Source organism: Berghia stephanieae, chromosome 7, assembly GCF_034508935.2.
Source record: "Berghia stephanieae isolate SIO BIC M18660-M18661 chromosome 7, UCSD_Bste_1.3, whole genome shotgun sequence".
Taxonomy (NCBI): Eukaryota; Metazoa; Mollusca; class Gastropoda; order Nudibranchia; family Aeolidiidae; genus Berghia; species Berghia stephanieae.
The window spans coordinates 50,693,771-50,718,770 of NC_088366.1; the positions used below are offsets into that span (position 1 = coordinate 50,693,771).

General features: G+C 36.9%; 2 protein-coding genes across 2 annotated transcripts in view; one reads left to right on the forward strand and one right to left on the reverse strand.

Moving 5' to 3' along the window:
• LOC144976255 (uncharacterized) overlaps nt 1-6,219 on the forward strand; it is a 15,897-nt gene extending 9,678 nt beyond the window's left edge. The window contains exons 8-11 of the mRNA XM_078920442.1: nt 1,750-1,908; nt 2,957-3,081; nt 4,789-4,898; nt 5,671-6,219. Coding sequence (XP_078776568.1) covers nt 1,750-1,908; nt 2,957-3,081; nt 4,789-4,898; nt 5,671-5,773 — 497 coding nt within the window. The 3' untranslated portion in view covers nt 5,774-6,219. The remainder of the gene's footprint in view (nt 1-1,749; nt 1,909-2,956; nt 3,082-4,788; nt 4,899-5,670) is intronic.
• Nucleotides 6,220-15,765: 9,546 nt separating this feature from the next.
• LOC144976571 (neuronal acetylcholine receptor subunit alpha-7-like) overlaps nt 15,766-25,000 on the reverse strand; it is an 11,705-nt gene continuing 2,470 nt past the window's right edge. Inside the window, exons 2-6 of the mRNA XM_078920865.1 lie at nt 23,816-23,925; nt 22,887-23,082; nt 21,033-21,144; nt 18,982-19,215; nt 15,766-16,457 (exon numbers count right to left, since the gene is read on the reverse strand). Coding sequence (XP_078776991.1) covers nt 15,766-16,457; nt 18,982-19,215; nt 21,033-21,144; nt 22,887-23,082; nt 23,816-23,925 — 1,344 coding nt within the window. The remainder of the gene's footprint in view (nt 16,458-18,981; nt 19,216-21,032; nt 21,145-22,886; nt 23,083-23,815; nt 23,926-25,000) is intronic.

Sequence of the window (25,000 nt, forward strand, 5' to 3'; positions counted from 1 at the left end):
ACGATCCCGTTTCCTCTTGTCCTGCGGGTATAGGGAATGAGAGTCCCTTGATTGGAAGTCACGAGCGGAAAAGTTATTAGAGAGAGAACGTCATGTTGGTTGTGCGGCATGAGACATTTCACCGAAAGCGAGGACGAGAGAGACTCATGCGCAAAACCATTTTGACGTTCTCTCTGTCAGGTCACGTCCAATCAAGGGACGCTACTCTTCCGCTAATCTCATTCCCTATTTCATTCAAGAGCCTGCTTGGTTGTGTTACAGAACTCTTTTCCAAAGGCTATGGCCAAAGCATTGCCGGCCATTTTCTGCGCCTGACCTGGACATTCGTTGGGTCTGGGTTTGTTCTTGTCCATTAGGCTCATGGATTAGGAATTTATGACACTCGCTTTCGGATCGGAACGTCCTGGGTTCGAGTCTCGCTATCGGCGCATAGTTGAGTCCTTGGAAAAGGCCCTTTACTCACATTCTCTCACCGGACTCAGGTGTAAAATGAGTACCTGGTCGTTAACAGCGTTGTCTCTGTCCTATTTGGCGTCATGTCTAGTCCTACATATTAAGTGTTGCTGTTGGCGTGGTAAGACGCTTTGAGCACGTTTAGTGGATAGTTGCGCTATATAAAAATGCTCATTATCATTCTTCTCCATAAGGCTAATGGAGGGGGAGGGACGGTCAATAGGCATTGCTTCGTCTATGGAGTCTTGTGGTATGACACTCACTTCCGGATCCGAAGGTCCTGGGTTCGAGGCTTGGAAAAAGCTCTTTACTCTCATTCTCTCAACGGACTCAGGTGTAAAATCAGTACCTGTCCGTTAACATCGTTGTCTTTGTCTGAAAAAAGTTGTAATATCGCCTAACTAGTCCTACATGGTAAGTGTTACTGTTGGTCAGGGACCCATTATAAAGCGCTTTGAGCATGTTTAGTGGATATTGCGTTATACACAAAAGCTCAAGTTTAATTTTCTACCTACCTTTTCGCATAGTACTTTCGGCAAGATCCAACAGACTTTACGAGCACTAGAATTGTAGCAGATATAGCATCTTAACAGGTCCAAAAACTGTGAACAGCAGATATTAGTTTTTTATCGGATACTGCGCTAGATAAATGAAATAAAAATGATCTTTTATATCCCCTAAAAGTGCTCAAAGCGGTTTACAAGGGGCCCCTGACCAACAGCAACATTTAACATGTAGGACGGGAAATAACGCCTAATAGGCGACATTACAAATTTTTCGGACAGAGACAACGCTGTTAACGTCCAGGTATTCATTTTTTACACCCCAGTACGGTGAGAGAATGTGGGTAAATAGTAAAGAGGCTTTTCCAAGGACTCAACTATGCGCAGCGAGGCTAGAACCCTGGACCTTCCGATCTGAAAGCGAGTGTCATACCACTAGACCACATAGCCGCACAAAACAAAAGATAAAAGCTGCTGTTTAGCGTGTGTTTAACCCTCTCCTTACCAACTATAGGAAGATCATCACATTCGTTACGATGCAACCAACATTTTTCTTGTTCGAATTTCTTTTGTACATCATAACATTTAAAGAAAATGAACAGTGTGTTGTAGAGCGTGTTTTGATAAAGAAATTATATATCGCAAGAACTTTACTAGCCTACCATTGTGTTTGAGTGATAAAAAAAAATATATTTTTGTGTTAGTTTGGTGTGAAGTTTTGGGGAAAATCCTGAAAATGGCTGGTTTGCAGAGGGTTTTAAAATACTATTTCTTGACATCCTCATCATTTCAGGAAGTGCAGCCAACGCGTTATTTACTGCCAGTCTGACCACCAAGTTGTTTCTCGATGACAGATGCGTGAGGCCCGCCTGCCTGCCCAACGATCGGACCCCTGCGCATTACCTCGACTTGGAAGACTGTCGCGTCCTTGGATACGGGAACGTGGATGACAGTAAGACATTCAAAGAGTTAATCAACAACTTTTTGTGCAATGTTTAGTTTTTGTAATGAAGTCCTCTCGAATAATACGGAAAAAATAGTTGAACTTCGATTTTTTTTTTTTGGCTGCAGATAATATAGAGTGATGTGTTATTTTATGTTGTTGACATTTTTGTTTACATTCATTTTTACCAAAAAAAAAAAAAAGGAAGGAGAAGGAGAAGAAAAAGAAGTGGTAGTAGTAGTAGTAGTAGTAGTAGTAGTAGTAGTAGTAGTAGTAGTAGTAGTAGTAGTAGTAGTAGTAGTAGTAGTAGTAGTAGAAGTAGTAGTAGTAGTAGTAGTAGTAGTAGTAGTAGTAGTAGTAGTAGTAGCAGTAGTAGTAGCAGTAGTAGTAGTAGTAGTAGTAGTAGTAGTAGTAGTAGTAGTAGTAGTAGTAGTAGTAGTAGTAGTAATAGTAGTAGTAGGAGTAGTTGTAGTAGTAGTAGTAGTAGTAGTAGTAGTAGTAGTAGTAGTAGTAGTAGTAGTAGTAGTAGTAGTAGTAGAAGGAAGAGGAGGAGGGGGAAGGGGAGGAGGAGGAGGAGTAGAAGAGGAAGATGAACAAGAACCAGAAAAATATGAATAAGAAGGAGAAGAACAGTTTAACCTATTTTCTTATTGCCTGAGAAGGGATTTGAGCCCAACATGTTTTTTTGGTGTGTTCAACGTTCGTTCAATATTCCTCTCAGAGTTACCCATTAACAAAAGAATGAAAATGGAGAGGCTTTGTATGGGAACAAAACAGACAATGGACGTTTCGGGTACAAACCCTTCGTCAGCACAATAATACACAAATTAACGTGGAAAAAAATAAAATGCAAAATAACTTGTTTTATCTGTATTAAACGGTGGTTGCAGTATGATTTCCACGTTAATTTGTGTATTGTTGTGCTGATGAAGGGTTTGTACCCAAAACGTCCATTGTATGTTTTGTTCCAAAACGAAGCCTCTCCATTTTTCACTCTTTCATTAGTATTTTCACGATCACAGGCTTCAGGCAGCCCCTACCGTTTTCTGCTTTTCAGAGTTACCCATCGGAGGCCAGGCTACGAGACTTCAGGAGATTCATGTGAAGGTTGCCGACACATCGGTCAAGAGCCCAAATTTGGAGATCATCAGAAATGACAACTATCATAACACGGCTTGCATGGTAAGCAGAGTGAGATATTTTGAGCTTTTATTTAGCGCAATATCCATTAAATGTGCTCAAAGCGCTTTACAAGGGCTCCCTGGTCAACAGGAAAATTTAACATATAGGATTGGGCATCACGCCTTCTTCTTCTTCTTCAAGTACCAAGTCTGTGCCAGACATCGGTGATCATGGTACGCCATTCATATCTCTGATCAGATAACCTCAGAAAACTAATAGTACTCTTCTCTTTCCTTGTCACCCAGCTGTTCAAACGATTCAAATATGTTTTACTTGGTCTACTTTTACTAATAGGCGATATTACAATTTTTCGAAGAAAGACAACTCTGTTAACGGCCAGATACTCATTTTACACCTTAGTACGGTGAGAGAATGTGAGCAAAGAGCCTTTTCCAAGGACTCAACTATGCGCCGAGCGAGGCTCGAACCCAGGACCTTCCGATCCGAAAGCGTGTGTCATACCAATATACCACATAGCTGCAGATACTCTTTCACTCTCACTCAATCCTCTCCGGGCCTGCTGGCACTTGAGGTGATGCAAGGGATCTCCACCTGGTCCTGTCTGCCTTTGGGGCCATCTCGAGGGACAGTCCTCTCTGTTTTAGGCCCCTCTCTACGGTACGTCTCCAAGTCTCATTGGAGCGGCTTCGCTTCCTCTTTCCTTGGGGTGTCCATTTCAGAGCCTTTCCTATCAGTTTTTCATCAGGTCTGCGACAGACATGCCCCAACCATTGCCATCTTCTCCTTTTAATGAGACTCTCCAGAGACTCCACTTTAGTAGATAGAAGGAACAAAATTGACTTCGCTCAGCTCTTTGTTATTGATTTAAGCCACCCATTTTATGAGTAGTTCTCGTAATGTAAATGATGCTGATCGAAGATCGAAGAAATAAATAACAATGTGAAATTGAGTGTAAGTTTCAATTCAATAAACGAATACAGATAATGTGAACGTTTCAGGTTTCCACTTTAACAAAAAAAAACAAAACAAAACATGATGAATGAAACACACTCATTCGTCTCATTTTTATTCAACGCGTTTAAAGCATTATTCAACGATGACGTATTTAATAAGAATGATATTGTTTTTCCAATGAGAATATATAATATACGATTCTTCCACTCTTGCTTTTTGGAATTTTGGACGTGTTCCCAACCACCTCCCGAGCTTGCGAGTGCGCGTTGGGAACAAAGTTCGAATTCCAAACGCAACAGTTTTGAAATTTTTTATTTTACCGTTCAATCCATTCGATTTTGTCATATCTGAGTAAAAGACATTTTCTAAAATATTTAAATGATACTTCTTTTTTCAAAAATCGGATTTTAGTGAAATTCAACATTTTATAACCTGACGTCACAAATTATGATTGTAAACATGATATCATTAAGCGTTACTATTTTGGGAGAGGGAGGGGTAGAATAATATATTATGTGAAGAGTGGCTTTCGAAAACTCTCTAAGTCCGTTTTTCCCATTTCGAGATATTGAGTATTATTCCCCAAAAAATCTCTCATTCGGTCTATTATTTTATCATATTTAAACTTCAAATTCACACAAATCTTGGAAAATTTGGGTTTCAACTGAATCTTAGAATAAAAGTTTACGTTTCAATTTTTCTCATGGATGGAAAATCTCAAAAAGTAGAAAAATCGATTTAACGAGTTTTGGAAAAGCAGCCTTCCCATTTAATTTATTTTCTCCTCCTCAGTATGACTTCTCTGCCCCTGTTGTGTGTTCACACAAGTTCACCAAAGAATGGATCACCGTTGGAATACACAAAAACGCTGGAGTCATCTGCTCTGGAAAGTCGCTACCGGAGTAAGTATGAAGAGAACGGCCCGGTGCGGGGGGGGGGGGGGGGGGGGGGGGGGGGGGTTGCTGTCTGAAGCATGGGATATCGGAAAAATTAAAACTAATAAAAATGGTGAAAATGGAAAAGGTTTCGGATTGGGAACTGTACAGTTAATGGACGTTTAGGGTGCAAAACCTTCGTCAGCAAAACAATAAACGTACAAGTCGCCCATAGAACAACACCCTAAGCGTTACGAAACCTGAGATCATCTCTAATGCATGAGTCTGAAGAGTCTAATATTTGCTTGAAGTTGGAACTCATTTTCTATCAGGAGCCGACTCTGTAGGATTAAAAAGTTCTCTTCAGTTATTATTATTATTATTATTATTATTATTATTATTATTATTATTATTATTATTATTATTATTATTATTATTATTATTATTATTATTATTTTTTATTATTATTAATGTTATTATTATTATTATTATTATTATTATTATTATTATTATTATTATTATTATTATTATTATTATTATTATTATTGTATTATTATTATTATTATTATTATTATTATTATTATTATTATTATTATTATTAATTATTATTATTTATTGTTATTATTATTATCATTTTATTATTATTGTTATTATTATTATTATTATTATTATATTATTATTATTATTATTATTATTATTATTATTATTATTATTATTATTATTATTATTATTATTATTATTATTATTATTATTTCCCCAACCAATAGTAATATGTGACCATTCCTGTCTGTCTTTTCAGTACGTTCCAAGTAGCCAATTTGCTGGGAGAAGCGATGGGAAACAACTACTTTGAACGCCTGCGTCATTTCCAACCTGCCCATGAGAAGGAAATACCTATCTAATCGTTGATTAACACACACACCAACACACGTAGGGACAAACTCACATAATATTCATAATATTATAATATACATACACACGACATGTGTACAATAATTTGATCGCCTGCTTCATTTCCAACCTGCCCATGAGAAGGAAATACCGATTTAATGTCTTTATCGTTATTAAGTACTCACACACAGACATACACGACTCACGCAGGTACAAACTCACACATTGATATAATACACACACGCACACACACACACACATACACACACACTGTGTACAATACCATGACCTCCTGCTTCATTTCCAACCTGCCCATGAGAAGGAAATACCTATCTAAAGTCTTTATTGCTGATTCACCATTCACAAACACACACACACACACACACACACACACACACACACACATAAAAATACAAACTATGAAGATAATAAAATGCAATTATCAAAAACTATAAAATGTTGTGTCCAAATTTCATATTTTTTAGCGTTTTACATGTACAAATTTTTTTTTATTTAGCATCACAGTTGAGTCCCTGGCTCTTCAGTCACATTCTCTCATCGTACTCAGGTGCAAAATGAGTACCAGGTCGCTCACAGCGTTGTTTTATCCAAAACGTAATGTAATAACGCCTCACATATCTCGTCCTACATGTTAAGTGTTGCTGTTGGCCTGGTACCCCTTGTAAAGCGCTTTGAGACTTGGAGTGGATATTGCGCTATATAAAAAACTCTAATTTTTAAATTATTTTTTTAACTTCAGAAACGTTGTGATCCATGGAGTTGGAGCGTATCCCGGTCTCTAAATCGTGCACACATGACAGTAGTCATTTATTTGCTACCCTTTTGATAGAACGATAATCTATCGCAAAGCACTTTCCGCCAAATCTATTTAGATCTAGCAACCCACATATCACTCTTGGATTGACTGGGGAGCTGAGGAGAGGAGAGGAGATGGAGTGGGGGGGGGGGGGGGGTTCGGAATCAATAGTAACCCCAACTTCAAACGGGGATCAATATCCGTCCCTTTTAAGAGTAAAAGCGAGAATTTTACCAACTGAACCATCGGGATAACACAGAGAACACACCGTTTTCAGATTTTTGGACACATTAAGGATAATTTTATTGTTATTATTATTTTTTTATTTAAAAAAAATTATTTTTGGCATTGGCGTAATCTCGTTATAACACCAATTTGATGTGATGGGTAGCCTATAATATCACATTGACAGACTAAACCATCTGGTGATGACGTCATCAAAACATGATAAGACTTTCTGCCGTAATCTGAATGTTTAAAAAAAAAGACAAAAAAAAAAACAAAAAAACAAAGCAAACAAACAAACAAACAAACAAACAAAAAACACGTATTTAAAAATGTAGGCCAGAAAACTCGTCCTTCAAATATCGATCGATTAAAACGACCCTTATCTTAGCCAAAAAAAAAACAACAAAAAAAAAAAACTCTCAAACCTGGGACGTCCTGTTGAAGTCCTCATTGAAGTCCCAGGTTTGAGAGAGTTTTTTTTGTTGTTGACAAGTTGAGAGTCATTTTTTTTTATCGATTGATTATTTGAAGGAAGAGTTTTCTGGCCAAAATTTTAAATATGTGATTTTTTAAAAAAACATTTCCTCCGGAGTACGACAAAAATGACTAGATATGCCAATTATTGACACATTTTATAGTAAAGAATGGGAATTGATAAATGACATGGAAAATTATGTATAGTATTTACATTTCATTTACATGGCATTATTTACAATCACTCCTGGTTTCTATTTACATAGAACTTTCGAAAATAAATTATCCAAAAAAAAAAACAACCCCCCCCCCCAAAAAAAAAAAAAAACAAAAAACAAAAACAAAAACAAAAAAAAAAAAACAAAAAAAAAACGCACACACACACAAATAAAGAGAAGAAAAAAGGAGAAAAACAAAAGAATGACCAAAAAGATATTTGAAAATATTACGAAAAAGAGAATATATTAATCAAAAAGAAAAAAAAATACCAAAAAACAAAACAAAACAAAGTGAAATGTGACCCATCATTCTGTCAATAAGGTACTGTGTCGAAACTAGGTGCAAACACATTAGCAGGTCGGCAGTTGTTATGGGTCTGTAATGGCTAAGAAGCTCACAACATTGCCATCCGGAAGTATTAATGACCAACACACAAAAAACTGTAGCCTTGAACTTTTATAGTTTGGTTACTACATTTTAGTGAGAATTACTCATGAACATGGATGTCAATGAATATACGTTTGTCTGAGAGAGTATTTTCATCATAACAATGAATGGGGCCATCACAATTTGGGCTATCAGACTTGTAGAATAAAACACGTTGGATTGAGAGAGTATTCCTATTACAACAATGAATGGGGCCATCACAATTTGGGCTATCAGACTTGTAGAATAAAACACGTTGGATTGAGAGAGTATTCCTATTACAACAATGAATGGGGCCATCACAATTTGGGCTATCAGACTTGTAGAATAAAACACGTTGGATTGAGAGAGTATTCCTATTACAACAATGAATGGGGCCATTACAATTTGGGTTATCAGACTTGTAAAAGATTACACGTTAGTTTTGGAATATTTCCATTACAATAAATGAGACCTTAACAATTTGGGTTATCAGACCTGCAAATAACTACGCGTCGGTTTGACAGTATTTCCATTACAACAATGAATGAGGTCCTAACAATCTGGGCTATCAGATCAGTACCTATAAGTCGTGTTGCAATGATCGCGATAGGTAAAGGAAATTGATATTTAAGGTGAAATTAACGAATTTCGGTGAATCTACGTGTTAAAAAGTTTTTTATTTCAAACACAGTGTCTTTGATATAAACGGGACAGCGTGGCTCAGCGGTACGGTCTTTTCTTCGTACCCGAATGGTACAGAGTTCGATCACCCGCCACTGCCCTGTGTGGTCTTGAGCAAATAGATCATCACTTCGCCCTAGCTCAATTTGCGGCGCTGCACTGCGGCTGACGGCTGGTTTATTCCAGTCTTCCCTTGGAATAGACCCTACAGAAAAATATCCCTTATGGGATGAATAAAGATCATTTTATTTTATTTTTATTTATTTAAATGCTTCATATATAAAATAAAATGTCTTTAATAAAAGTTTCTTGTAAAAAGTATACTTGATCATTTCATTTATAGGGCGCACCATTCACTAGATACGGGGACATAAACCCCTCTAAACTGGGGGAGAAGTTGCCAGGCTTCTTAGTTGGGACCTGTGCTTGTTTCTGGATGAGACTTTTAGGTGATATCAAACTAAGTACTTTGACGGTGTGCTCTTGGAATCTACATCTGTTCCCTATTTGAACTAACTCCCCTCTGTCTCACCTTTTCTTTTGTGCTTAAATTGTAATTCTAGAACTTTTTACTATCCCATTTTCTTCCTTTTTACTGGCGCTGATATGACCTTAATGTGTTGCAAGCGCCGTAAAACCCTTAAAAACAAAACACAAAAACAATCGGCTTCTGTCGAGAACCTGCCAGCCTAACGACAAAATCGCTTCATCAGTGGGGACTTTTCCAAAACTGTCTAAAATGAATATTCCCGTTGTGGGAAGGAACGAACCCGAATCCGGAGAGAATCTCGTTGAACGGTGTGTTGTGACGAAGCTTTCGGGTGGTGGGTTTGCGAATGTGCACGAGTGCGGTAAAGACTTTATTTGCTGATTGAATCGATCGCCATAACATAGTAGTGTGAGCACCATTAGAATGTTTTTGTTTTTTGTTTTGTTTTTAAGGGTTTTACAGCTCTTGCAACACATTAAGGTCATATCAGCGCCAGTAAAAAGGAAGAAAATGGGATAGTAAAGAGTTCTAGAATTACAATTAAAGCACAAAAGAAAAGGTAAGACAAAGGGGAACTGGTTCAAATAGGGAACAGATTTAGATTCCAAGAGCTTACTGTCAAAGTACTTAGTTTCAGATCACATAAAAGTCTCATCCAGACACAGGTCCCAACTAAGAGGAATACAATCAAATGTGTACCAATCATATAATATAATTACGTAAACTAAACATAATACAATGCATAACAGAGAGATGATTTACAAGGAATAAAATATCATCTCCCAAAACTATAACTATACATTCGACTGTTTCCCTCCCAGCCAAGGAACTCCGGCAAGGATCAGGACAAAACTAAGTAATCTCATTCCAAGACAATGACAGGAAACAATTGGAAAACGGGTATGGGGGGATAGAAGACACAGCATGCACCTCCCTGCCCACTATGGGAGGTCAGGATCCCCACCCAGGCACGATTAGAAGCTGCCACTAAATAATAGCAACTGACAGGACCAGGCCATGTTTTCTTTCATCAAAATTTAATCACTCTCTACAGACGAAGAGTCACATATGTATAACAACTTAAAAAAAGGATGAACTATCAAACACGTAACGTTTCGGGCTCAAAACCCTCCTTTAGTCAATAAGAAAATTAGAAGAAAAAAATGCCAATATGTCACTTCTTAATATGAAGAAAAGAGATAGAGTACTCTTCTGCCGTTTGTATGGATATTATATGATATTATTATAGTTATATTATCGTTTTTATTGTTGTTTTTACTTATTGGCTGAGGAAGGGTTTTGACCCCGAAACGTCCGTGTTTGATATTTTGTGATATTCTTAAAACAAATCTCATAGAGACACATGTTTATAGATAGTAATCATATAAATACATTAATATAAATATGTATATAAAGATATAAAGGAGATGATGTTCCTAAGCGCTAAGATGCATAATTTGCATCATTGATAGAAAACTACAATTTTTGGTAATGTTTTTATTTGGTGATTTGAAGAGAAAAAATATGCATGTCTTGTTTGCTTCGTGGAACTTTAATTTTGAGTGCTTTGAAATGTAAAATTCCTCTGGCGATTTATATATAATATATATGAGCCAAGGTCAAAAGGTGCCAATTTTTTTTCTCAAAATAAAAGTGACATAATAGTCCATTCATGTTTCTATATGTGTAGCAAAAACCCTGTACTTCATGAATCAAAGTCCCTTTAGATAACTTTATGGTCTAACGCAGCATAATATCGTCAACAATGCCTTTAGGTTGCTGGTGTCACCTGTGACCGGTGACACCAAAATGAGACAAAAAACTCAATAACCAAATGGTTTTTGTTGAGTATCAAACTTTATTTAGTAAGTTATAGACAAAAAGACACAATCAACAACAATCATAGTACAATAATATTACCAACTATTGGAGAAAAGGTTGCTTTTTGGTGTCATCGGTCACAAGCAACATAGAATGCAAATATATTATTTCATAAAAATGTTTGTGCATTAACAACAACAACAATATTGCATATGCTTATTACCAGTAATGTCCAGAAACTTTTGAAATAAAATGTTAGGAAATAATGTGACCAAAGCATATCTTATTTAGCGACATTGTGTCACTTGTGACATTAGACCGATGACACCATTACTTATGTCACAAGCAATACCAAATTGCAATTTCGACAATATATCATTAATTTCAGTTAAACCAGTGTAATAACCACAGTTAAATATGGAATTTAATAATATTTCAGAAACCAAAGACTTCAAAAATAGAAATCTACATGGAAATTAGAGAATCTTAATGTGACTTGTGACATAAGACCGGTGACACCATTACTTATGTCACAAGCAACACCAAATCACACTTTCGTCCATAATATATCATTATTTTCAGTCAAAAAAGCACAATAACCTACTCTAAAATGAAATTCAATAATATTTTAAGAAACTAAATACTTTCAACTTGGAAATATACTTAGAAATTAGTAATACCATTGTTGCTATTACTTTGGTCAAAATCGGCATTAGAACGCAATTTTGCCTCAATAAATCAAGAATAGCAACTGAACACATGTAATATAGCCTGTTAAAATGTAATTCAATGACATTTCAAGCTTTGAAGAACATGAAAACAGAAATACATTAGAAACTTCAAACTTAAGTGTCACCTGTGACATTTTAACCAATGACACCAATGGTCACAAAAAGTACCTGAAGTCACACAAACACTAGATAAATATCAGCCATGGTAATGAATTCATGTAACCATACCGTAACATCCGCCCTACTGCTCAAATCTGCTAGTTTCTAGTAATTTAGTGTGTTAATAGTAATTCACATCAAATTTCTTGACAACCCTTCTTTTATCTGGATTCGTCAAAAGCTTGAGTTTTGTCTTTTTCTTGATTGATACAACCCTGAAACATAAAAAAATAGAATTATACGGAAATAATTATTTGTGTCAAAATCAGTCTTATGTGAGATGTCATAATATCATATTTGTAAATAGAATAACAGATGAAAACATAATTTTTTGGTGGCACTTTGTAATATCCGATATCAAGTGTTGCTTGTGACAATGTAAAATAGCGATGACACCAAAGTTCAACTTACCTTTTCTGCCTGGAGCCACGCTGGAAAGGCAAATGAAAGTGCTGCACTTCAAAGACTGTTAAGAAGGGTGGATCAAAATTGCGAATCGCCATTTAACGAAACAAACTTCCACGTGTTCACGCATGCCGTGTTGCTTGTGACAAATGACACCAAAACGAATAAACCTCAATATCGGCAAATCGGTATACATTTACTCCAAGATTTGAGTTCAGATAATAAATCTATGCTTTTTTCTCATAATAAAATATTGTATAAACATTAAACATGAGCTTTAAAGTTTCGTGTCGCGTCTTAGTATTGTGCTGTGTTTGATGACACCAAAGGTCACAAGCAACACCAACTTTTTAAGAACTCTATATGAAATTTAATCAGATATGCCATATACTGCAATTGCGTTTAAAAGTAAATTTTGACTTTATACTATTAGTCAAATTTCAATCACGTGAGCTAAAACATCACATTTAATTTCTACATGATTTCTAAAAAGGTGATGCGTTGACCTCGTTTTAAGCACATGCCAAACAGCATTCAAATTTGACTTTCAAGTTGTTTATTTCATAGCCTGTTGAACAGAGTATGTTGAGCTATCTCATTTTATCTGTTCTTCATATTATCAATTGATTACAAGCATTAACCCAATGAAAACAGCCCATAATTAAGTAAAAATCAAATTTTCTTAACACTGGTATCAGGCGGGCACCTTTTGACCTTGGCTCATATATATATATATATATATATATATATATATATATATAATATATATATATATATATATTATATGTATATAATTGATTATTTGAGAGTTTAACTCATTTGACTTTGTCAATGGCTTACATTTATTTGGTATCGATGGGGTTTTTTTTTCTTTCTTGTGAGTAATAACTGAAAGTTTGTCTATTGTCTGAGTATATTTGTGTGTGTGTATGTGTGTGTGTGTGAGAGAGAGAGAGGGAGATAGAGAGAGAGAGAGAGAAAGAGAGGTAGAGAGAGAAAGAGATTGAGGGAGAGAGAGAGAGAGAGAGAGAGAGAGAGAGAAAGAGAGGGAGAGAGAAAGAGAGGGAGAGAAAGAGAGAGTGGGAGAGGGAGAGAGAGAAAGAGAAAGAGAGGGAGAGAGAGGGAGAGAGAAAGAGAGAGAGAGAAAGAGAGACACAGAGAGAGAGAAATAGAAAGAGAGAGAGAGAGAGAGAGAGAGAGAGAGAGAGAGAAATAGAAAGAGAGAGAGAAAGAGAGAGAGAGAGAAAAATAGAAAGAGAGAGAGAGAGAGAGAGAGAGAGAGAGAGAGAGAGTGTGTGTGTGTTTTCCACTATTGTCATACTTGTAACTGTGAAGGGAAAGAGTATGTCTTGGACATGGTTATGCGCTATACATGAGCTATATATAATTTATTAAAATTAAAATAAAAAAGTGATATTGTACATAGCGCAATATCCTGTAACGTGCTCAAAGCGCTTTACAAGGGGTCCCTGGCCAACAGCAACATTCAACAAGTAGGACGGGACATGAAGCCAGTTAAGCGATATTATTTTTCGGACAGAGACAACGCTGTTAACGCCAGATACTCATTTTACACATGAGTACGGTGTGAAAAAGTGAGTAAAGAACCTTCTTCTGGACTCAACGATGCGCCGAGCGAGGCTCGAACCCAGGACCTTCCGATCCGGAAGCGAGTGTCATACCACTAGACCACATAGCCGCACTAATATTATTTTTTTATCCGGATGCCGCTTAGCGAGTTGTCATAGTCATCTCCTCAAATTGTATATTATGTAAAATGGCAAGATTTGATAGCACGGCATGCAATTCTATATACATTATAATGTCAGTGCCGCTGGTAGTCTTAGGTACCCCGAAAACATTGGAACTTCTAAAATAAACAAACAAGTCATGTATAGATAGTATGCACTAGTCTAAGAAGTTCACAACATTGCCATCCGGAAGTATAACTGGCCAACACACAAAACTGTGTGTAACCATGATCGTTTATAGACTGGTCAATACAGTTTAGTGAGAATTACTCATAAACGCGAATGGCAAAAAAACAATAACAAAGACCTGAGTGACGTCATCTTCGAACTATCTATAGACAGACTACTACTACTACACAGTTTCCTCTGATTAACTCACTCAACCCTAACTATATCCGTAGTTTACCCTGGTTACTTTTACCCTATACCTATTTATGATTACATTTTCCCGAGACAAATTATAGGCGTGGTATCAAAACCTAATGTTTTTAATTTTTACATGTTAATGGTAGTTGAACAAAGCTATCTATGTACATGCTCATTTTAAACCCTCTCCTTACCATGCGTAGGAAAATCGTCACATTCGTTCCGATGCAACCAACAATTTTCTCATTCTGATATCCTTTGGACATCACAATTTATAAAGAGAACACTTTGTTATAGCGATAAAAATTAGACACTGGACAATATCATGTATAAAATGTAGATACTTGTTCCTTTTCTGTTTGATTAGAAAAAAATATAGTTTTGAGTTGGGTGGGTATGAAGTTTTGGGTAACATTCTGAAAATGTTTGGTAAGGAATGAGTTATACATTTTTTCCCAATTTAAAATTTTTTTTTAAACCTCAGGAATGGGAGACACCCAAATTTGTCGTTGCTTTGCCAATTTAGAATTATCTCCGTCTTTTAAATACGACAATAAACAGGTATAGGTATATTGACTTTTAAAAAAAATGGCGTCTGAAAATCAAAACCAATTTTGAAAAGTATCAAAAATCTCGAGGATTGAGCGAGTTTACTGACTATCTGACGTCTTGAAGATATCCGCATTTCATTTTTGTTTTGTTACACAACTTAAAGATAGTCATTTTCACATCAAGCGATAGGAGAAGATAAAAAAAAGTCACTTCCAAATTTTCGATGCGGCGGGGGATTACATATGTATTATCTTGCAGATAATGTTATATTAATTAGCATTTTAGATACTAGAATATTTCTATTGTAAAACACTGTAATGAAAGTAGTGTTCATACGTCCAAATTATGTATTTAATTTTGACTAAATGAAATGTGACTCTGTATAGCGGCACTGATTTTACATTTTTTAAAAATTATAAATATGTATGTATATATATATATATATATATATATATATATATATATATATATATATGTATGTATATAATATATATATATATATATATATATATATATATATATATATATAGCTTAGAGCAGTGACTTGCTCTTAAGTATACTATAAAATATAGTCGTGTTATTTCATCTTCCATCAAATGGTATGCATATTATATAATCACAGTTATACAAGAACAAAAAAGCCCCCCCCCCCCCTTCCCAAAACAAAACAAAACAAACAAAAAAAACCCCAAAAAAATAAACCGTTAAGACGACAAGAAGTACAACAATAATAATAATAATCATGATAATAATAATAATAATAATAATAATAATAATAATAATAATAATAATAATAATAATAATAATAATAATAATAATAATAATAATAATAATAATAATAATAATAATAATAATGTTAATAATAACAATAACAATAATAATAACAACAATAATAAAACTGTCATTGGTAAGAAAACAAGAATAAAACAGTGGATGTAGAAGCTACAGTAATAAGCAAGAAAATCCAAAACAGAAGCGTGTCCACAGCACTTCCAACGTCATGCCAGGAGACAGAGGACCTGCGACGCCTTGCCCGATGGGCACCGCCGCCACTGTCTCTCTCGAAGTGTTTCATCCCACCGTCGTGGTAGTGTTGATGACGGTGACGATTCTCGAATCTTCTCTCGTCGTGATCCATATCAAACATCATGGCGTCCATATCTCCGGGGTCTAGATGACCCGGAGACTCGTTTTGGAAATTAAAGTCGTGCATCGGGAAAACCCGAGTTCCTTCGGAATCCCTCGTCGCCGTGACGTTGCGATGTTTATGTAATGACGTCATTTCCTCGTTATGTTGCCAAGATGGCGGCGAGGATGCCGATACGTCGTGAAGAGAGATATCGTTTTGTAAATAGGTAAAATTAAACTTGTCCTTTTCCCCGTTGCGTTTTCTCGAAGTCGTGCCGTTGGCTTTTCGAATTAGACTCTCTTTGTGTGCTTCCCTGGGGGATTGCTTCGTTTTCTTGCAGCAGACAAGACCTTTGAGCAGAGGCGGTACTGGTTTGTCGGGGTCCTGATTCACCATATTCATCACCAGCCCGGAGGACAACACTGACATGGTACTGAGTGATAGAAGCGTGGTTAAGTAGACGGCTGGAATAGAACATCGAGAAAAATAGAATATTATCATTTATTTTCAATCATTTTGTTTAAAAAGATGAAAAATCAAAGAATTCAAATTTTGAAACCAATTTAAAACAACTCTAAAAAAGAAAAGAAAAAAGAGCAGCAAGAATAATAATAATAATAATAATAATAATAATAATAATAATAATAATAATAATAATAATAATAATAATAATAATAAGCATATTCCTATAAAATATATGGTACGTTGAACGACAAAACTGGCGTAATCCATGGTCAACGGGACATAACTCAGTAATGTTCGTTATTATACTGTTGATTTACTTATTAGTGTCCCTTGACTTTGTCAACGACAAGAACTAAACTGGCTTCAGGCAGCAGCCTCCACACTACTATGTTATGACGATTGACCCAATCAGCAAAGTCTGGTCCGCACTCGTGCACCGTCGCAAACCCGCCGGGTAGCATCGTCACAACACACAGTTCGACTAGATGTTCTGCCATCTCAGGTTCTTGCCCAAGGCGGGTACATGTTTGACGGTCAGAAAGACCCCACTGATGAAGCGCACTGGCCGTGAAACAGCTCCTCGACCGAGGGCGATTCGCCGTCACCCAGTGTCTCCTCTTACTGGTATCAAAGCCTGGCAACTTCTCACCAAGCTTAGAGGAGGTAACGTTCCCGCCCCCACGAGGGATTGAATTCGTCCAAACCGACTTCCATCTCGTATGAGGCTGATTCTTATTACTATTACATTATATTAGAGGACAGCGTGGCTCAGCGGTACGGTCTATGCTTCTTCGCCGAAAGGTACCGAGTTAGATCGCCCGCCGCTGTGCTGTGTGGCAAATCACCTCGCCCTAGCTCAATTTGCGGCGGTGCACTGCGGCTAACGACTGGGCTATTCCAGTCTTCCATTGGAATAGTTAGACCCCAGAGCAAATTTCCCCTCTGGAATTTTACTGTTTATTATTTATTTATTTTTAATAGCCAACTTGTAGGGTTAAAATAGTCCATAAGACAACAAATACTTTTACTGTTGTGTATGTATAGTATAATTGTGAATTCAAAATGAGCTTTTATAAAGCGCAATATCCACTATACGTGCTCAAAGCGCTTTACAAGAGGCTCGAAATTCACGACCTTCCGATCCGAATTATACCCTACTATACAAGGATTTGTATTTTGACCCCATTTTTAGCATAGCAGACGACCTAGTGATTGTCATTTGTACTCCTTGCTTAAGGAAACAAATGAGTCCCGTTGAATAAAACTAACTCACAATTCGTTTCATTTTTTGTGGCCGTTGACGTATATTTTGACGTTATTTGGGTCAGTATTGGACGAAGAGCTTAAGAAAGTTAGGATATAATCGTGGCCTTCGTAAAGTTATGGCCTGACACTGACCAAAAATTGACGTCCAAATGCCAGTATTTTGCCACAAAAAAAATCAAATCGTGAGTTGTATTCAATAGTTCAACCAATGAAATAACTTGTTTCCATGAGCACTACTAACGACAACTCACTAGGCGGTGCAAAAACCAAATAATGACGTCAAACTGCCAGTCCTTTTGGATTTCAGTGTCAGACTATAACATAACGATGGCCACAATATAACGCCTCCTACACACCTAACGTTCTACCAGCCATTATAGATAGTATGCAGATGACGTCACTCAGGCCTTTGTTATTGTTTTTGCCATCCGCGTTTGTGAGTTGTTCTCACTAAACTGTATTAACCAGACTATAAAAGTTCATGGTTACACAGATTTTGTGTGTTGGTCCGTTATACTTCCGGATGGCAATGTTATGAACTCCTTGGCCAAGCGCATTCTATCTATACCGGTTACGGTAAACCGTTTAGCCCATCAATATCAAAAATATCACTCCGATCTTAAAACTAAATATACATATTTGAACTCAGCAGGTCCAAATTAACAAAGGCTAGGCGTATCGCCTCGATTTAATGCTTATTAACAAAATTACTTTTTATTTTGTTTTAAGATCGGTAGTGATATTTTTTATTTTGATGGGCTAAACGGTTAACTTTTACCGGTATTGATAGTACTATGCTCTTGGCTAAGAAGCTCACAACATTGCCATCCGGAAGCATAACGGACCAACACACAAAACTATGTGTAACCATGATCTTTTATAGTCTGGTTCGTACAGTTTAGTGAGAAGTACTCATAAACGCGGATGGCAAAAAAAAAAAAAAAACATGACAAAGGCCGGTAGACAAAAACCAAACGTTAGGTGTGTGAGGGGGCATAACTCGCATACCACAGGAAAAAACCTACCCAAAATAGAAGTACTCTCCTACGTCTTCTGCATGACCTCGCTGATGATGCTGAGGTAGACGGTGAAGGACAGCAACACCGTCACGGCCAGGGCCATCTTATCACCTCTGGACTGTTATTTTTGATATTGATGGGCTAAACGGTTTACCGTTACCGGTATACCGACCGGTAGAACCAAACGTTAAATGTGTAAGGGGGCATAACTCGCATACCACAGGAAAAAAAAACTTACCCAAAATAGAAATACTCTCCGACGTCTTCGGCATGACCTCGCTGATGATGCTGAGGTAGACGGTGAAGGACAGCAACACCGTCACGGCCAGGGCCATCTTCTCGCCACTGGACGCCGGAAGTAGGAAGACCAAGACGTTGAGGAATGACAGCATCACGACGGGGATGATCGTGTTCAGGACGTAGAAGGTTCGCTTGCGGACCAGCTCTATGACGAACTTCACTCCAGTGTGCGCTGGAAGAGGAGGAAAACCAAGTCATGGGTATCGAAATAAAGATTTGAAAAGTGTGTTATGGCGAATTTCAATCAGGTGTGCGCTGGAAGAGGAAGAAAAACAAGTCATGGGTATCGAAATATGTAAAAATTTGAAAAGTGTGTTATGACGAATTTCACTCCAGTGTGCGCTGAAAGAGGAGGAAAAACAACAAGTCGTGGGTGTCGAAATAAAGATTTGAAAAGTGTGTTGTGCCGAACTTCACTCCGGTGTGAGCTGAAAGAGGAGGAAAAACAAGTCATGTGCGGCTATGTGGTCTATAGTGGTTTGACACTCGCTTTCGGGTCGGAAGGTCCTAGGGGGAGGGTTCGAGCCTCGTTGAGTTCTTCGAAAAGACTCTTTACTCACATTCTCTCACCGTACGCAGGTGTAAAATGAGTACCTGGCCGTTAGCAGAATTGTCTCTGTCCGAAAAAATAAATTGTAATATCGCCTAACAGGCGTCATGTCTCGTCCTACATGTTAAGTGTTGCTGTTGGTCAGGGACTCCTTGTAAAGCGCTCTGAGCACGTTTAGTGGATTTTGCGCTATATAAAAGCTTATTTTTTTAAAAAGAGGAGGACAACAAGTCATGAGTATAGAAATAAAGATCTGAAAAGTGTTATGACGAACTTCACTCCTGTGTGCGCTGAAAGAGGAACAATCAAGTCATTGCTATCAAAATAAAGATTTTTTTTTAAACCTCACGAATGAGAGACATCCAATGTTTGTCGTCACTTTGCCAGTTTAGGTTAATCTTCATCCTATATATACATACACAATAAACATAGGTATAGGGATATTGACCTTAAAACAAAAACAAAAACAAAAAAGAAAAGAAAAGTACACCAACTAAATAAATAAATACATAAATAGATAAATAAGTTTATAAAAGAATACATTAATGAATAAATAAGTAAATATATAAATAAATAATGTTTTTTTTTTTAAAACCTGGATTCAATTAAGTCATACCAAATCAAAATAAAGATTTGAAAAGTGTGTTTGAAACAAGTGTCGTATAAATGTGTTTGAAACAGTCATCGTACAAGTGTGTTCGAAACAAGTCTGTTGTACAAGTGTGTTTGGAACAAGTGCCGTACAAATGTGTTTGAAACAGTCATCGTACAAGTGTGTTCGAAACAAGTGTCGTACAAGTGTGTTTGGAACAGTGTCGTACAGAGTGTTTGAAACAAGTGCCGTACAAAGCAGAGAGATAATTCCATGAAAAATAATCCCAAACAAGCAGCCTGTTTTGACTGGAAATCAAACCTCAGACCTCCAATAACTCTCACTTCATCTCATTCGTCCGTAGAGTTTCATTCATCCTGTTTTGTTGATAAAGGGGAAACCCGAAAGGTCCACAATTTCTGTCTTCTCTTTCCTTTGAAGACGTCAAATTATAGGGTGAAACACACACACACACACACACACACACACACACAAACACAGACACATACACACACATACACAGAAGAGAAGAGAGAGAGAGAGAGAGAGAGAGAGAGAGTGAAGAGAGAAAGAGAGAGAAAGAGAGAGATAGAGAAATACAGAGAGAGAGAGAGAGGGATATATATATATATATATATATATATATATATATATATATATATATATACATATATAACACATACATATATATATATATACATATAAATAGATAGGTACATAGATATATAGATAGATAGATAGATAGATAGATAGATAGATAGATAGATAGATAGATAGATAGATAGACAGGGAGAGAGACAGAGAGACAGAGAGAAAGAGAGAGAGAGATTTTAAAAAACACACATACCAGTCCCAGGTTTGTAGGTTGAAGGGTAGAAGTAAGGACGTGCTGTGGCTGTCTTGATGTCCCATTCTCCATTTGGGATACAGGCGTCCAGGCTCACCTTCTCGGAGCCAGGCTATACATGGGTGGGATGAAAAGGATAAGATGGCAGTTTAGCACGATAAGGTCTTTGGTGAAGGAACGAAATTGACGTCACCCTGCTCTTTGTTAATGGTTTTAGCCTGCCATTTTAAAGAATATTTTTCACTAAAATGTATCAATCAGACTCTAAAAGTTTAAGGTTACAGGTAGTTGTGTGTGTTTGTGTGTGTGTGTGTGTGTGTGTGTGTGTGTGTGTGTGTAATAGGATGCGGGTGAGTGTTAGTTCGTATGTCCGAATCTGCAGTGTGTAATGGTTTTTTTTTACTGATAGTCAATGTGAAGCGCTTCAAAGCTTCGGCATAAGCGCTATATAAATGTAAATTTATTATTATTATTATTATCATTATTATTATTATTATTATTATTATTATTATTATTATTATTATTATTATTATTATTATTATTATACCCGCTGGCGGATGCTGTGAGTCTTTTAACTAAGCGCGAAGCAACAATGTCGCCCCTCCAATTACTATCACATTATCTCATTCGTCTGTAGTGTTTCATTCTGCGCTAATGTTACAATAGGATTCAATAATCTGATGTCAGGTTCGCCGAGCAGCCAGCAGCTCGGATCTATACAAAGAAAATCTGTACTTTTTATTCTTCATGCTGGCTAGAACTTTTTCGCATGTCATGTGGTCAGAATGTAAAGAATTCAAAATATGATCAGATTTATAATGTTTTTCTCCTCTGGATACACTTTTATGCTCGTCGGAGAAGTATTTCATTCGGGAAGTGATGGAGCTTATGGCTTCCGCCATTTTCCAATATTTAGTTAGTTTAGAACAACTCACTAAGTGTGCGTCATTACGAGGGAAGTGACGTCATGACTGTTGAACCCTATTATGCTTTAATATGTTAATAGCGTTTTCGAATTCAGTAGTGGTGGTTGGTTGGGGTGTTGATGTTAGTGTTGGTTTTTGTGATGCTGATGATGATGATGATGATGATGATGATGATGATGATGATGATGATGTTACGGCTATGTGGTCTGGTGGTATGACACTTGTTTTCGGATCGGAAGGCCCTGGGTTCGAGCCTCGCTTGGCGTTTAGTTGAGTCCTCGGAAAAGGCTTTTTACTCACATTCTCTCACCGTACTCAGGTGTAAAATAAGTACCTGACCTTCTAGACCGTCTATTTTGTTGTATTTCTTTCTTCTTATTTATGTGATTAATTATTTTTAGAAATGCTTAAGTCTACGGTAATACTCAATGTAAATTTCCAGATATGGTAAGATAAAGTTAATATTATCTTATCTTATCTATCTTATCTTATCTTATCGTATCTCCTCTCATCTCATTTCATCTCATCTCATCTCATCTCATCGCATCTCATCTCATCTCATCTCCTCTTATCTTATCTTATCTTGTATCTTATCTTATCTCACCATGACGTCCATTGTTTTGTTGGTGTGCATCCAGGTCAGGAATTTAATCTCACACGTCTGGTAGTCAAAGGGATCTTATCTCATCTCATCTCATCTCATCTCGTCTTATCTTATCTTATCTCATCTTATATTATCTTATCTCATCTTATAATATCTTATCTTATCTTATCTCATCTTATCTCATCTTATCTTATCTTATCTTATCTTATCTGATTTTATCTTATCTTATCTTATCTCATCTCATCTCATCTTATCTCATCTTATCTTATCTTATTTTATCTCATCTTATCTCATCTTTTCTCATCTTATCTTATCTTATCTCACCATGACGTCCAATGTTTTGTTGGTGTGCATCCAGGTCAAGAACTTGATCTCACACATCTGGTAGTCAAAGGGATACTTTCCAATGTTGACCTCACAGATGGTCTTCGTGAGAATGCCGGGCTCCCAGGATATGTGGCCGTTACTCTTGATGCTGACCAGAATGGAGTCACTCCCTAGCTCGGCAAAATTCTGGGCTCTGAAATAATATCAGACATTGAAATAATTGAACTGTCCCATATGTGACCCAACTTCCCAAAACGTTATTATGTCGGGATGAACAAGATACTAAAAAACCGAATTGAAGCTAAACTGGTCAAAAATTTGAACTACTGCTATTTAACATTCTAAGATACGATATTCATTCTCTTCACTAAAACATACAAACTCATTGCAAGTCTGATATTTCTGGCAATAAATTCAATTTTCAGCACCTCAATCATTCCGACATAATACCGTTTTGAGACGGTATAATAATGATAATCCTCAGACAGAGGGCTATCCATTATACTTATAAATAGACATATTTTCAAGTTTAAACTCATTATTGTATGCAGTAAATTTTTTTGTTTCATTTCAAATTTGGTATTACAAAAAGAAAAAAGATCTTTTATATAGATAGAGTGATGTTGACGCCACTCAGGTCTTTGTTATTGTTTTTTTTTATTTTATTATTTTTGTTTTTGTTTTGTTTTTTTTTTGTTTTTTTTTTTTTTTGCCATCCGCGTTTATGAGTATTCTTACTAAATGGTATTAACCAGACTATGAACGTTCAAGGTTACAATTAGTTTTGTGTGTTGGTCCGTTATACTTCCGGATGGCAATGTTGTGAGTTTCTCATTGGTAGTGACGCTATTAAGGTGAATAAACCATCAATGCCCAATCAATGTTTTCTTTTTTGTTTATTCATGTCGATGACGTCATCAACTTACGTGTTCTCTACGAGTATATCCGGCAACCAGACCTGACTCTGTGTGACCGTGATCTCTTCCACTCCGCCATAATTCGACTCATTCCATCGCAGAAATTCGTCCTCCCAATTCTGAAAGAGTTCAACGAATCCATCTTTTAAAGAAACGAGATAGATATGTCTCTGGGTGGGGTTCCTTACCTCCCATAGTGGGAGGGAGTCACTTACTGTGTCTTCTATCCTCCTATATCTGGGCGGGGTTCCTGATTTTGACAGCAAGAAGAAGAAGAAGAAGAAGAAGAAGAAGAAGAAGAAGAAGAAGAAGAAGAAGAAGAAGAAGAAGAAGAAGAAGAAGAAGAAGAAGAAGAAGAAGAAGAAGAAGGAAAAGAAGAAGAAGAAGAAGAAGAAGAAGAAGAAGAAGAAGAAGAAGAAGAAGAAGAAGAAGAAGAAGAAGAAGAAGAAGAAGAAGAAGAAGGAATCAGTTTGTATTGATTTCGACGTCTCAACTAGAGAGCTAGGGGCTCCCCTACCCCCCCCCCCCCACCCCATACCCTCCCACCAGGCATTTAGCAATCACTGACCCCAATGGGATCTCCTCTTAGTAACAAGAGATGGACGTTCAAAAGAGGCGTTTTAAACCTGACCCCAGTTGGCCAAACTGGCTGAAACCCCAAGCACTCTAGACAGATTTAGACTGACTTCATCTGCTCTTATTTGATATATGGGTTTCCACATAAAAGAATTACTTGGACTTTTTACTCCAATTGGTGTAAATCACGTGGTCAATGGCCCAGTCAGAAATAGGTCTACAGTCACGTGATGAGATTGTATATCTCTTGTGGAAATTACCTTCATTCTATTTTTTTTTTTAAAGAAACAAAAACCTAAGCTTTTATATAGAGCAATATCCACTCAAAGTGCTCAAAGCGCTTTAAAAGGAGTCCCTGGCCACAGCAACACGGAGTATTGGGTTCGGGCCTCTCTTGGCGGCGCATAGTTGAGTCCTTGAAAAAGGCTCTTTACTCACATTATTTCACCGGAAAGATGTATAAAATGAGTACCTGGCCTTTGTCTCTGTCCAAAAAATGGTACTATCGCCTAACAGGCGTCATGTCTCGTTCTACACGTCACGTGTAGCTGTTGACTAGGGACCCCCTGTAAAGTACTTTGAGCACGTTTAGTGGACATCGCGCTATATAAAAGCTCA